The sequence below is a fragment of the Heterodontus francisci genome, chromosome 24, assembly GCF_036365525.1.
Source record: "Heterodontus francisci isolate sHetFra1 chromosome 24, sHetFra1.hap1, whole genome shotgun sequence".
Lineage (NCBI taxonomy): Eukaryota > Metazoa > Chordata > Chondrichthyes > Heterodontiformes > Heterodontidae > Heterodontus > Heterodontus francisci.
This window is the reverse complement of record NC_090394.1, coordinates 40,437,154-40,453,080: the sequence shown is the minus strand read 5'-3', so window position 1 is coordinate 40,453,080 and position 15,927 is coordinate 40,437,154. Positions and strand designations below refer to the sequence as shown.

At 43.1% G+C, this 15,927-nt stretch overlaps 1 protein-coding gene across 1 annotated transcript in view; it reads left to right on the top strand.

The window, feature by feature from the left end:
- The window catches only part of LOC137383327 (probable helicase with zinc finger domain), a 429,894-nt gene that overhangs the window by 250,817 nt on the left and 163,150 nt on the right, over positions 1-15,927 (top strand). Inside the window, 1 exon segment of the mRNA XM_068056011.1 lies at positions 12,841-13,024. Within this exon segment, the coding sequence (XP_067912112.1) occupies positions 12,841-13,024 (184 nt within the window).

Below are 15,927 nucleotides of genomic sequence, written 5' to 3'. Positions count from 1 at the left end.
GCCTCCCAGTTAGTTATTTTACTCTGGATTGCTACGTCGCACGTCACTGTAATTTCCTTGCAAATTTGCTCATCTATATCTTTGCTTTCAGTTAGAGGCCTATAGAAGGCACCCAGTAGTGTAATGGTATCTCTATTGTTTCTTAGCTCTAACCTGTCCTTGACCACTCTAGAACATGCTCTCTCTCTCCAGCACTGTAATATTTCCCTTAATCAATACTTCTCCTTTCTTTCCTTCCCTATCTTAGCTGAAAACCTTATATCTAGGAATATTTAGTACACAGTCCTGCCATTTTTTGAGCTAGGTCACCACAATATCATGCTCCCATGAAGCTACCTGCGTCTGCAGCTCACCAACCTTATTTACCACACCGTGTGTTCACATACATACGCTGTAAACCTAATTTATACCTTACTGTGACCCCATCTAATAGCTTACTATTATTGTAGTGCTTTCTGTCTCTCCCAATTCCTTGCGCACCTGTTTCTTGTCTCGAATGTTAGCTACTCGTTCCCAATCCACTGCCAAGTTAGCTTAAATCCTCCCCAATAGCTTTGTAAGGACATTGGTCCCGGCTCTTTTCAGGTGCAATTCCTTCGGCCTTTACAGGCCCCACCTCCTCCAGAACCAGTCCCAATGTCCCAGGAATCTAAAGACCTTCCTCTTGCACCATCACGCCATCTTTTTATATCCATTTGCTATGGCATCAAGAGTAATGTGGAGAGTACTACCTCTGAGGTTCTGGTTGCAAATTTCTTTCCTAGCTCCATAAAATCTGCCTGCAGGACCTCATCCCTTTTTCTACCTGTGTCCTTGGTACTGATGTGGATCACGACCACTGGCTGTTCACCCTCCCCCCTCAGAGTGCTCTGCAGTCGCTCAGTGACATCCTTAACCCTGGCACCAGAGAGGCAATATACCAAACTGGATTGACATCTACCATCAAGTGTGTGGCTTCTGTGTATGTGTGTATATGCACATGCGCACGCACATACACAGGCACATGCACACACATCCTGTAAGTGCACAGACGGACTGTAATTTTTGACAGCTGTTTGGTGTCAGTTAAAAGTAAAATATTCCATGAATTTTTCACAGGGTCACTTTCCTTCGTGTTATTCTGCACTCCTGTGTTAATGCAGACATGACCCATACTTGAATTTGAAGTCATACATTTCTGAACCTCCCATTATTCTTGACCTTTTACCTGCAATTGATTTCTAATCGAGCCCAGCACAACATTCCCTTTGCACTCTATGCAATAATGTTATTCTGTGCGTCACTTTTATCTGGAATATGATTGTTTTCCCCATTTAGCAGATCTGTCTTCTTTTGCACTCATTGTGCAGTACATTTGTCTGTCAATACTCTTGGATCTGAGGTCACAGGTTCACTGCTTGAATCTCGACACTGTTGGACCAACTTTTCATCAAATGCAGCACTGAACACAGATGAATGAGATGAAAGTAGTTTATTAGAACACAGCCGTAGGCTAACAACATAATGCAATGGCTTCACTTTGCACACAACAATAGAGTAGGATATAAATAAAACAAATGCAGTCAGGGAAATAACATATGTCATATGGGAACATTCTCTGTTACAAGAGTACCAAAAGATTGTAAAAGGGGATTATTGCAGAGTCTTCCAGTAAGTAAACTAAGGTAAGGGCAATGGTTTGCCATTTTAAAGTGGCTTTGCATTTCTAATTAAATATAGTTTGCATGTAGAATAATAGCAATGACTGTGTTGCATGGCTGCAATCTAGATATCAGTGAAAAGCAGAAAATGTTGAAAATACATAGGTTTGTCAACATCAGTTAAGAAATAAACATTAACCTCTCTACAGATGCTGTTGGACCTGTTGTGCATCTCTAGCATTTCCTGTTTTTAATCTCAGATTTCCAGCTTTCTGTTTCTTTTCCCTTTCAAGTCTACTCCAGCGATTTAGATGTCCGAAACAGAAAACAGTTTGTCATTGTCCAAACTGGCAAACAACATTAAATGGCTCCTTGTCATTTCTAATTTGTTAGAAGTCTATACAGGAGAACCATTAGTAATCCTGCAAAGCTACTGCTTTGTTCTCCAGTCTGAGTTTGAGAGGCAAACTAGCAGCTGAAAACCCTGTGTGGCATTCACAGTTACGGAGCGTTACTGGAATAGTAATCCAGAAGCCTGGATTAATGCTCCAGAGATACGAGTTCAAATCCCACCACAACAACTGGTGGAAATTCAATTCAATTAACAAAAAAATAGTCTCAGTAATGATGGCAGTGGAACTACCAGATTGTAGTAAAGCCCCATCTGGTTCACTAATGTCCTTTTGGGAAGGAAATCTGCTATCCTGACCCTGCCTGGCCTACATGTGTCTCCAGATCCACAGCAGTGTGGTTGACTCTTAACTGCCCTCTGGAATGGCCTAGCAATCCACTCAGTTGTGTCAAACCACTACAATAAAGTCAAAAAAGAATAAAACAGATGGACTACCCTGCATCAACTTGGGCACCGGAAACAATAAAAGCACACCCTGCCCAGTTGACCCTGCAAATTCCTCCTCACTAACCTCTGGGAACTTGCACCAAAATTGGGAGAGCTGTCCCACAGACGAGTCAATCAACAGCCTTACTTAGCCATACTCACCAAATCAAATCCTTCCAGCGGATATCCCAGACTCCGCCATCATCATCCCTGGGTACAGCCTGTCTCACTGCCACAGTGGTATACAGTCGGGAGGGAGTTGTCCTGGGAGCCCTCAACATGGACTCTGGACCCCATGAAGTCTCTTGGCATCAGGTCAAATGTGGGGAAGGAAACCTCCTGCTGATTGCCATCTGCTGCCCTCCCTCAGCCAATGAATCAATGTGCCTCCATGTTGAACACCACTTGGAAGAAGCACTGAGGGTAACAGAATGTACTTTGGTTGGGGGGAATTCAATGTCCATCACCAAGAGTGGCTCGGTAGCACCAGTAGTGACTGAGCCGGCTGAGTCCTGAAGGACACATCTGCCAGACTAGGCCTGTGATGAGAGGGAAAAACCTACTTGACCCCACCCTCCCCAATCTACCTGTCAGATGCATCTGTCCATTACAGTATAGGTAGGAGTGAGCAGCGCACAGTCCTTGTGGAGTCGAAGTCCTGACTTCACACTGAGGACACCTACTTGACCCCACCCTCCCCAATCTACCTGTCAGATGCATCTGTCCATTACAGTATAGGTAGGAGTGAGCAGCGCACAGTCCTTGTGGAGTCGAAGTCCTGACTTCACACTGAGGACACCTGGTAATGTGTAATGCGATAGGATTAATAAATGAACTCATAATGAAGGATCCTCTCGGTAAGAGTGATTATAACATGATAGAATTTCACATTCAGTTTGAGGATGAGAAATTTGGGTCTGAAACTAGTGTCTTAAACTTAAATAAAAGTAGTTACAAGGTTTGAAGACAGAGTTGGCTAAAGTGGAGTGGGAAAATAGGTTAAAAGGTAAGACAGTAGAGAAGCAGTGGTAGACATTTAGGAAGATATTTCATAACCCTCAACAAAGATTCTTTCCATTGAGAAAGAAAGACTATGAGAAGGATGCATCATCCGTGGCTAACTAAGGAAGTTGAGCATGATATCAGGTTGAAAGAAAAGGTGTATAATGCTGCGAAGATGAGTGGTAGGCCAGAACATTGGCCAAATTTTAGAAACCAGCAGGAGATGACTTGGGATAATAAGGGAGAAATTAGACTATGAGAGTAAACTAGCAAGAAGTATAATAACAGATAGTAAAAGCTTCTACAAATATATTAAAAGGAAGAGAATAGCTAAAGTAAGTTTTGGTGCCTTTGAGGATGAGACTGGGGAATTAATAATGGGAAACAAGGAAATGGCAGAGACTTTGAACAAGTGTTTTGTATCTGTCTTCACAGTAGAAGACACAAAAAGCATCCCAAGAATGGTAGAAAATTGAGAGGCAAAAGGAAGGGAGGAGCAAGGAAAGAGGAACTTAAAACAATCACTATCACTAGAGAAGAAGTACTAGGAAAACTAATGGGACTAAAGGCTGACAAGTCCCCTGGAGCCTGATGGCCTGCATCCTAGGGTCTTAAAAGAAGTGGCTACAGAGGTAGTGGATGCATTGGTTGTAATCTTCCAAAATTCCCTAGATTCTGGAAAGGATTGGAAAACTGCAAATGTAACACCTCCATTCAAGAAAGGAGGGAGATGGAAAGCAGGAAGTTCTAGGCCAGTTAGCCTAACATCTGTCATTGGGAAAATGCTAGAATCCGTTGTTAAGGAAGTAGCGGGACATTTAGAAAAACAATGCAATCAGGTAGAGTTTACATGGTTTTCTGAAAAGGAAATCATGTTTGACTAGTTTATTAGAGTTTATTGAGTTTGTAACAAGCAGGGTGGATAAAGGGGAACCAGTAGATGTAATGTATTTGGAGTTCCAAAAGGCATTTGATAAGGTGCCACTTAAAAGGTTACTACACAAGATAAGAGCTCATGTTGGGGGTAACGTATTAGCATGGATGGAGGATTGGCTAACTAACAGGAAACAGAGAGTCGGGATAAATGGGTTATTTTCAGGTTGGCAAACTGTAACTAGTGGAGTGCCACAGGGATCAGTGCTGGGGTCTCAACTGTTTACAATCTATGTTAATGACTTGGATGAAAGGCCCAAGTGTATTGTCATCAAATTTGCAGATGATACAAATGTAGGTAGGAAAGCAAGTTGTGAGGAGGACACAAATTGTCTGCAAACAGATAAGCAGGCAAAAAATTGACAGATGGAAGATAATGTGGGAAGATGTGCTGTTGTCCACTTTGGTGGGAAGAATAGAAAAACGGAATATTATTTACATGGAGAGAGACTGTAGAATGCTGCAGTAGATCTGGATGTCCTCGTACATGAATCGCAAAACATTAGCTAGCAGGTACAGCAAGTAATTCGGAAGGCAAATGGAATATTGCCGTTTATTGTAAGGTGGATTGAGTATAAAGTTGGCAAGTCTTGCTACAATTGTACAGGGCATTGGTGAGACAACACCTAGAGTACGGTGTACAGTTTTGGTCACCTTACATAAGATTAGATTTAGATTAGATTAGATTAGAGATACAGCACTGAAACAGGCCCTTCGGCCCACCGAGTCTGTGCCGAACATCAACCACCCATTTATACTAATCCTACACTAATCCCATATTCCAACCAAACATCCCCACCTGTCCCTATATTTCCCTACCACCTACCTATACTAGTGACAATTTATCATGGCCAATTAACCTATCAACCTGCAAGTCTTTTGGCTTGTGGGAGGAAACCGGAGCACCCGGAGAAAACCCACGCAGACACAGGGAGAACTTGCAAACTCCACACAGGCAGTACCTGGAATCGAACCCGGGTCCCTGGAGCTGTGAGGCTGCGGTGCTAACCACTGCGCCACTGTGCCGCCCCAAAAGGAGGGATATACTTGCACTGGAAGCAATACAGAGAATCTTCACTAGGCTGATTCCTGGGATGAAGGGGTTGCCTTATGAGGAAAGGTTGAGCAGCTTGGGCCTATACTCATTGGAGTTTAGAAGAATGGGAGGTGATCATATTGAAACATATAAGATTCATGGTAGATGCTGAGAGGATGTTCCCCCTCGTGGGACAATCTAGACTGATGGGGCACAGTTTAAAAATAAGGCATCTCCCTTTTAAGATGGAAATGGTGAGGAATTTCTCCTCTCAGAGGGTTGTTAATCTTTGGAATTCTCTTCCCCCGAGAACAGTAGAGGCTGGGTCATTGAATCTATTCAAGGCTGAGTTAGATTGATTTGTAATCTACAAGGGGAGTAAAGGGTTATTCAGGGGTGGGGGGAGAGCAGGCAGGAAAGTGGAGTTAAGGCCACAATCTGATCAGCCATGATCTTAGTGAATGTTGGAGCCGGCTCAAAGGGCTGAATGCCCTACTCCTGTTTCTATTTCTTATACCTTCCGTCTTGTTATGTGGCACAACCACCGTGCTAAATTAGATGGTTTCTGAACAAATCTAGCAACTCAAAACTGAGCATTCTTGAGGTGCTGTGGGCCATCAGCAGCAACTGAATTGTGTTGAACCATGATCTGTAATTTCATGGCCCAGCATATTCCCCACTCTCCCATTATCATCAAGCCCAGGGGATCACCCTGGTTCAATGAAGAGTGTAAAAAAAAAAAAAGCATGCCAGGAGCAGCACCAGGTATATCTAAAAAAGAGGTGATAACCTGGTGAAGTTACAACAGTTAACCAGCAGAAGCAACATGCGACAGATAGAGTTAGGTGATCCCACAACCAACAGATCAGATCACAGCTCTGCAGTTCTGCCACATCCAGTCTTGAATGGTGGTGAACAATTAACCGGAGGAGGAGACTCCAAAGCATCCCCATCCTCAATGAAAGGGGAGTCCAGCGTGTCAGTGTGAAAGGAACATTTGCAATCATCTTCAGCCAGAAGTGCCAAGTGGATGATCTCGGCCTCCTCCTGAGGTCCCCAGAATCACAGATGCCAGTCTTCAGCCAATTACTATCCCATCAGTCTAATCTCAATCAACTGGAAAATGATGGTCGATATTGCTGACAGCGCTATCAAGCAGAACTTAATCAGCAATAACTTGCTCACTGATGCTCAGTTTGGGTTCTGACAGGACCATTCAGCTCCAGGCGCAGTGGCTAGCACCGCAGCCTCACAGCTCCAGTGACCCGGGTTCGGTTCTGGGTACTGCCTGTGCGGAGTTTGCAAGTTCTCCCTGTGACTGCATGGGTTTCCTCTGGGTGCTCCGCTTTCCTCCCACATGCCAAAGATTTGCGGGTTGATAGGTAAATTGACCATTTTAAAAATTGACCCTAGTGTAGGTAGGTGGTAGGAGAATTGAGGGAAGGTGGGGATGTGAGAGGGGAAAAAATGGGATTAATGTAGGATTAGTATAAATTGATGGTTGGCGCGGACAGAAGGACCTATTTCGGTGCTATATCTCTCTATGACTTACAGCCATGGTCCAGACGTGGACAAAAGAGCTCAATTCCAGAGATGAGGTGAGAGTGACTGCCCTTGACTTAAAGGCACCATTTGACCAAGTGTGGCATCAAGATGCCCTAGCAAAACTGAAGTTGATGGGAATCGGGGGGGGGCAAACTCTCCACTGGTTGGAGTCATACCTAGCACAAACAAAGATGGTTGTGGTTGCTTGAGGACAATCATCTCAGCCCCAGGGCATCGCTACAGGAGTTCCTAAGTGTAGTGTCCTAGGCTCAACTATTTTCAGCTGGTTCATCAATGACCTTCCTTCCATCATGTGGTCAGAAGTGGGGATGTTCGCTGATTGCACAGTGTTCAGTATCGTTCGCAACTCCTCAAATACTGAAGCAGTCCGTGCCCACGTGCAGCAAGACCTGGACAAGATTCAGGGTTGGGCTGATGAGTGGCAAGTAACATTCGCACCACACAAGTGCCAGGCAATGATCATACTTCAACAAGAGAGAATCCAACCATCTCCCCTGACGTTCAACGGCATTATCATCACTGAATCTCCCACTGTCAACATCCGGGGGGGGTTGCCATTGAGCAGCAACATAACTTGTCCAGCCATATAAATACTGTGGCAACAACAGCAGGTCAGAGGCTGGGAATTCTGCAGTGAGTAACTCACCTCCTGACTTCCCAGAGCCCCTCCACTATCTACAAGGCACAAGTCAGAGGTGTGATGGAATACTCTCCACTTGCCTGAATGGGTACAGCTCCAACAACACTCAAGAAGCGCGACACCATCCAGGACAAAGCAGCCTGCTTGATCGCACCCCATCCACCACCGTAAATATTCACTCCCTGCTCCACTGACGCACATTAGCAGCAGTGTGTACCATCTACAAGATACACTGCAGCAACTCACCAAGGCTCCTTTGACAGCACCTTCCAAACCCGCAACCTCAGCCACCAAGAAAGACAAGGGAACGTGGTAACACCACCACCTGCAAGTTCTCCTCCAAGCTACACTTCATCCTGATTTGGAACTATGTTACCATTCCTTCACTGCCACTGGGTGAAAAACCTGGAATACTCTTCCTAACAGCACTGTGGGTGTACCTACACCACATGGACTGCAGCAGTTCAAGAAGGCGGCTCACCACCAGTTTCCTGAGGGCCATTAAGGATGGGAAGATATGCTGGCTTTGCTAGTGATGCTCACATCCCATACATGAATTTAAAAAGTTATAATATTGCAGGTTCACCATCATTAATGAGCAGTTGATTGGAACAAAATTCTTCAGCTAATATTTGATTTTGTGCAACCAACTAATATCCCACCCCAATTCATTTCTACTGAGGTCTTATCTGGGTAGTATGATTTAGGTAGTCAGTGCACATAACACAACCAATTATTGTCCCTGTTTTATCCTTTTCATGAATGTTAATCCTTTAATTATTCATCTAAGCAGTCTATTTAATGCCGACTTATTAATTATTTCCAGTACTAGAGCTGTGCCAATGTAAATATCATTCTTCAGACAATTTGAAGATGTCTTGCGCTGTCCTGGTACTGTAAATTTAAAACCAATTTCTGTATTGGCTTTTGGACTGCAGCAGGCTTTATTTGTAATTGTTTTATGAAAACATGATCTTATCAAATGGCGAGCAGGCTCAAAGGGCCGAATGGCCTACTCCTCCTAAGTCCGATGTTCCTAAACTTCAGAGTGCCTTATAAAATGGTGTTAAATCAATCTGAGTAGCATAGTGATTTTTATTTCATTTTCCCCTCCAAGCACCTTGGTACACTAAAGGATTTCCTGTGCTCTTGGGATATTCCCCAGCAAAAGGTGCTTCCAAGAGCAGTAGCAACTCTCTGGTAGCTAGTCCAGGAGACCATTCTTTGTGTGTAACTCTAGGCAATAAATGGCACAGTAGGAAATCACAGTCGAGCTTGTACCTGTCTGCATCCAAGGTCTAAACACGTTTGCTTTCCAATAGTTATCATTGGATAGTAATCAGGATCAGGAATGTTGGTTGAAATCTGTCAACGACATGCAAATGGTGAATCAAAGCTTGAACTTTCCAGGCCAATCCCCAAAATTCCCTGCTTATGAGGCCTTTCTCTGATTATCTGCATCTGTTACAAGAAATGGGATTGCTAGGTATTTAAGGAGCTGAAATAGAATGAAATTAAGGCTATGTTCTACCAGGTATGTGATCATTTTATAGTATTTATTATTTGGATGAGAAGTGATTTATATTTGAATGCTATTATCATTGAAATGTAGGACTGAAGATACCATTGCAAATAGAAATACGTGTCAATGATGATCCAGTCAATTGTGTTTGAAATGAAGTACACGTTTGTGCCAGTAAAGCACTGAACCCACAAGGTGCTGCGAGTCTTGCTTCTGAAAAGACAGCTCCATATCAAAAAGAATTTGACAAAATTATGCTGATTTGATAACATCATCTGCTGCCAAGGTTCTGCAAGATTTACACAAGTAATATGGTCAGCTCTATTTATCACTTGCCCATTAACAAATAAGTGGGGTTTCTGCACATGTTCATTCTTTTCCATATAACCTTTCTCCCCCACAAAAAAGCTGAGCTTATAAACTGGTGGAAGGGTTATGGGATGGTGGAGGTCGGAATATTTGTGATTTTTAAGCTAACAGACACCAGCAGGTAGAGTCACCAGTTCCTCCCTGTATGCATGCTGACCTTGTCCCTAGTATTTAAAGGGTGACTCTAATGTTTCATCTACAAATGAGCAATCTGCTTTTCCATGAACAGGGAGCAGATGGACAAAGGATAATTTAATGAAAATCTCTGCTAGTTGAAGTGCTACTGTTGGGATAAAGATCCTTTTTCACATTGCTGCTGCTCAGAAAAAGCTTGTAAATATTACACAAATTACCTTTATATCTTATCTCTGTAATCATTGCTGGGTGGAAGTTTGACCAGGACATTGCCACTCACTTAGTATCTTTGAGTCATCTTCAGATACCCATTTTGCATGTGATGCCTGTGAACTGGTCGTTGGTTACTCAGATTGGCACTCTCTTTCTTTTTAAAAATGGGTACTACATTGGCTGCTCGCCAGTTCTCCGACTCGTATCCACTCAATAGAGTCCTGCACAGTGGCGCAGTGGTTAGCACCGCAGCCTCACAGCTCCAGGAACCGGGTTCGATTCTGGGTACTGCCTGTGCGGAGTTTGCAAGTTCTCCCTGTGACCGTGTGGGTTTTTGCCGGGTGCTCTGGTTTCCTTCCACAGCCAAAGACTTGCAGGTGATAGGTAAATTGGCCGTTGTAAATTGCCCCTAGTGTCGGTAGGTGATAGGGAATATGGGATTACTGTAGGGTTAGTATAAATGGGTGGTTGTTGGTCGGCACAGACTCGGTGGGCCGAAGGGCCTGTTTCAGTGCTGTATTTCTAAATAAATAAATAAATAATATCTTGGGCCTGATCAGCCTGCAGCTGGAATTCTTCGGCAGCAGCTCAGGGAACAGTGCTTCAGCTGAGTGATCCCTCCCAAATCCCCCACATCGGCAGTGTCCACCATCTGCCTGAAAGGACGATGGAAGTGGATTCCTTAGTTACTTTCAAAAGGGCATTAGATATATACTTAAATTTTGCAAGAAAGAGCAAGGGAATGAGACTAATTGTACCTTTTCCAGCTCTTTGAAAGAGCCATCCAATTGGCCTCTTTCTGTGATCTAAGACTTTGATATGATCTCGACCAATCACTCCAACCTCCAATAGTGACTTCTGCCAAAAGGCCAACATTGATATGCATGTTACCATGTACTACCAGAACACATTGCATACTAAGACTTTTTTTTTAAGTTTATAAGTTTACTATCCGAATAACCCTCTGTGCAAAAACCTTTTTTAGCAATGTTCCTAAATGTACTCCCTTTAGACATTGCCTGATAGATCAGTGGAAATAGTCTTTCTCCATTTGCCTTGGGAAAGCCCAGGAAGGTTTTCTGCTCCCTCTCTGTTGGTCCCAATGTTCAAAAATCAAACTAAAAGTAACCTTGAAAATCAGTGGGTTGGTCTGAAATCTTGACTTGAATCGAGTGTAACAGATTGCAGTCACTAAAGTGCAAACGTTGTCCCTCTGTGACAATTTGGTTAAAATTTAGCACATCGTGATTGACCATTCATGATCTGCTTGTGACAACTTTCTGTAATGAGGAAGGGTGTTATCTATTTGAGAGCACTTCAGGCTTCCTTTTGTTCATCACCATGTCTACTGCCTGTCTCCATGTTGGTTTAAAAAAATGAACTGGGCATCTTGCTGTACCTGTTATGGTATTCCATTCAAATGCCTTTCATTCACTTTGAGCACTGCATTACTAAAGCAAATCACATACAGAGTCATCTTGCTTGTACTTCTATAGACTTTGCTCAGCCATCCACAAAAACTCAATGTGCCTTATCAGGTGCATTAATATTTCAGTGTTTAAAAGCAGCCCATTCATTTCCTAGCAACCCCTGAATTTTCACTGCTAGTCATCCATTTATATCATATTCAAACAGTTTCCATGTGTTGGTGCTTTCACCTGCTGCATCTTCATTTCTACTTTACAAATAAACAGACCAGACTATGCTATGTATACCCGCTGTTAAGAGTGTCTTATAACTAAATGAACAGGATTGTCGTTGAGATTCAAACTGTGCAGGGTGGTGAGCAAGATTTATGGATGACAGGAAGGATTTGGGGAAAATCTACAGTAGGCAGATGGGAAAAATGTGTTTGTTTAGTACTGAAACACATGAAAGGGTTCTGATCTGTCCTTGAAATTGTAAATAACTTGCTTGTCGCTAGCTGCACACACTTGAAACCCACATTGAGCCAGTATCCTCACCCTTAACTATCCTGGTGACGTGACTTGTAAGCAGTCTCATTGAATTGGTACATCTTGATATGTAATCATTTTGGCCAATTTCTTTTACCTCCCCCTTCCCCCTCCACTGCTCTTGCGCCAGCCCAGTTCGCACAGTCTGCATTGAAATAAGAGGCAAAACTGGGATTAAAAATAAATGCAGTAGGATTTTAGGAGTTCAACTGGTTACGTGGTTGATAAATAGTATCTACAGTAACAACACATGTAGTTTTTAAATAATCAGTCATTTCATTTTATCATTCCATTGTAATCACAAAGTAGTATAACACGATTAAGTTTTTAGTGGTTTGGTACTCCGACTCTCCTTAATATTCCGTTAACGTGCAGTGACGCTTGTCATTCTAATTTTGAACAGCAAGCCACTGCAGTCAGCTTTGTATTGTAATTTTCTCATGTATCACAGAAATTGAAATTCAGCCTAAAAGCTGTGAAGTAGGCGAATAAAAAGGTTCTGTAGAATTTCATTACTGTATTTGTTCATGTGTGCATTTAACAAAAAAATGAAAGCAGTCTGGTCGTGCTGAAGGATATAATGAAAATGTCAAATATAATCTCAAAAATAGTTACAGAAGACCTTGAGATAATTTTACAGATGAACAGTAAATGTTTGCAAATGTATTCTGTTTCTTTTTTTTTGAAAATGCATATATTATGCGCAGTTTTTAAAGAACTGTTCTCTTCTCCACCCTCACCCAGAAATAGTAATATATGATCGCATTGAGGATGTTTGATATTTTGCAATGTATATTATTTTAGCAAAATGGCTGTAAGATTGTGATTATTGATTTGCTTAAGTACTGTATTATTAGTTTGCATTTATAATATAGAACACCGTTTTTAATAAATCTGCGTCGTTGATAAGATGCAATATAAAACACTATTGATTAGCATTTCATAAAGACAAAAAGCACTGGTTACTTATGTTTATTCTAACTCTGTTTAGGTGACCTGGTCGGGATGCCAAAACAGATTAGCATTAGACCCAAGGCTTGGGGCTCGTCAGGCTGCCATGGCATACAATTTCAAGTTGTTACAGAGCCAAGGAAGGCTTTCACCTGGTCCTTATAACCTTGGGACTTCGCCACATCAGTCACCTATGGACAGAGATCTGGAGCATGCAAAATCTGGTGAGTTGTTCATTGAATTTAATACATCTATGATGTACAGTGTTTGGGTTCAAGTTTCAAAAATTCAGAATGGGCATAGCCTATTTATGAACACCACCTGGCCAGAGTTGAATATTAGACATATAAACATGGATTAATATCTGGAGTTGATTACCTTTGAGAATCATGGGTCATCTATCAAAAATGTTCCCTTGAGACTAAATTGGTAGATAGTCTGACTCTAGATTGTACATTGTCTGTGGAATGAGTGAGCTTGATATGCTAAATTAAGCTCTTTTGTTTCTTGCTGTCTTTTGTCCTTGTGTCTATGATTTTTACTTTGTGGTTTGATGATTGGGGACTTTTTTTAAGGAAAAAAGTTTTAGTCTATTCTTATTCCCATTCTTCAAAAATAATCTTGTTCAACATTTATTTACAAGCTACGGGATTTCCATTTAATTGGCTTCCAGATCTGTGCTAATGTTGCTGCTGCTCTGAGATTATTGTGAGGCATTTGGGTGGGGAGAGGTAATTGCTTCATTTTTCCCTACAGGGAGTGTTTGGCAAGTGTTTGGATTAGATGAAAAAGTAGATTTGGCTACCTTTGCATTGAGCTTCGCAAAGGATTATATGGTCAGTTACTTTAACTGTTGAAAATACAACTATAAACACTAGTTAAATAAAAACACAACACATCAAGATGACTGTTTCCTGTCCTTCTGTCTCAAAAAGAAAAATCTCATAGCTAGATGCTAGGGCAGCCGTATTCAGCCAATTTGAGCACGATGGTTGGAGTCATATCCAGCACAAAGGAAGATGTTTATGGCGTTTTTTATTTGTTCAGGGGATGTGGGCATCGCGGGCTAGGCCAGCATTTATTGCCAATCCCTAATTGCTTTCGAAGGTGGTGGTGAGCTGTCTTCTTGAACCGCTGCAGTCCTTGCAGTGCAGATGCACCAACAGTGCTGTTAGGAAGGAAGTTCCAGAATTTTGACTCAGCGACAGTGAAGGAACGGTGATATAGTTCCAAGGCAGGATCGTGTGTGGCTTGGAGGGGAACTTGCAGGTGGTGGTGGTCCCGTGCACCTACTGCCCTTGTCGTTCTAGGTGATGGAGGTCGTGGGTTTGGAAGGTGTAATCGAAGGAGCCTGGGTAAGTTGCTGCAGTGCATCTTGTAAATGGTACACACTGTATGTCGGTGGTGGAGGGAGTGAATGTTGAAGGTGGTGGATGGGGTGCCAATCAAGCGGGCTGCTTTATCCTGGATGGTGTCAAGTTTCTTGAGTGTTGTTGGAGCAGCACCCATCCAGGCAAGTGGAAAGTATTCCATCACACTCCTGATTTGTGCCTTGTAGATGGTGGACAGGCATTGGGGAGACAGGAGGTGAGATACTTGCCGCAGAATTCCCATCCTCTGACCTCTTCTGTATTTGTGGCTGGTCCAGTTCAGTTTCTGATCAATGGTGACCCCCAGGATGTTGGTAGTGGAAGATTCAGTGATGGTAATCCCATTGAATGTCAAGAGGCGATGGTTAAATTCTCTCTTGTTTGAGATGGTTATTGCCTGCCACTTGTGTGGCTCGAATGTTATTTGCCACTTATCAGACCAAGCCTGAATGTTGTCCAGGTCTTGCTGCATCTGGACACAGGCTGCTTCAGTATCTGAGGAGTCACAAATGGTGCTGAACATTGTGCAATCATCAACAAACCTCCCCACTCTGAACTTATGATGGAGGGAAGATCATTGATGAAGCAGCTAAAGATGGTTGGGCCTTGGCCACTACCCTGAGGAACTCCTGCAGTAATGTCCTGGGACTGAGATGATTGACCTCCAACAACCACAACCATCTTCCTTTGTGCTAGGTATGACTCCAACCAGCAGAGTGTTTGCCCCCTGATTCCCATTGACTCCAGGTTAACCAGGGCTTTCTGATGCCATACTTGGTTAAGTGCTGCCTTGATGTCGAGGGCAATCACTCTCACCTCACCTCTGTAATTCAGCTCCATTGTCCATGTTTGGACCAAGGCTGTAATGAAGTCAGGAGCTGAGTGGCCCTGGCAGAATTCAAACTGAGCATCAGTGAGCAGGTTATTGCTAAGCAAGTGCCACTAGATAGCACTGTTGATGACCCCTTCCATCATTTTGCTGATGATCGGGAGTAGACTGATAGGGCAGTAATTGGCCGGGTTGGATTTGTCCTGCTTTTTGTGCATACGACATACCTGCGCAATTTTCCACATTGCTGGGTAGATGCCAGTGTTCTAGCTGTACTGAAACAGCTTGGCTAGGAGCTCGGCTAGTTCTGGAGTACATCTTCAGTACAATTGCTGGAATGTTGTCAGGACCCATAGCCTTTGCAGCATCCAGTGCCTTCATTCGTTTCTTGATATCACATGGAATGAATCTGATTGGCTGAAGACTAGCATCTGTGATGCTGGGGACCCAGGAGGAGGCGCTTCTGTCTGAAGATGGTAGCAAATGCTTCAGCCTTGTCTTTTGCACTGACATGCTGGGCTCCCCCATCATTGAGGTTGGGGATGTTGTGGAGCCTTCTCCACCACCATTCACAACTGGATGTGGCTTAGATCTGATCGTTGGTTGTGGAATCACTTAGCCCTGTCAATTGCATACTGCTTCTGTTGTTTGGCATGCAAGTAGTCCTGTGTTGTAGCTTCACCAGGTAACACCTCATTTTTAGGTATGCCTGGTGCTGCTCCTGGAATACCCTCCGACACTCTTCATTGAACCAGGACCCTCCGGCCTGGTAGTAATGGTAGACTGGGGAATATGCCCGGCCATGAAGTTACAGATTGTGGTTGAATACAATTCTGCTGGTGCTGATGGCACATAGCGCCTCATGGATGCCCAATTTTGAGTTGCTAGATGAGTTCGAAATCTATCCCATTTAGCATGGTGGTGGTAC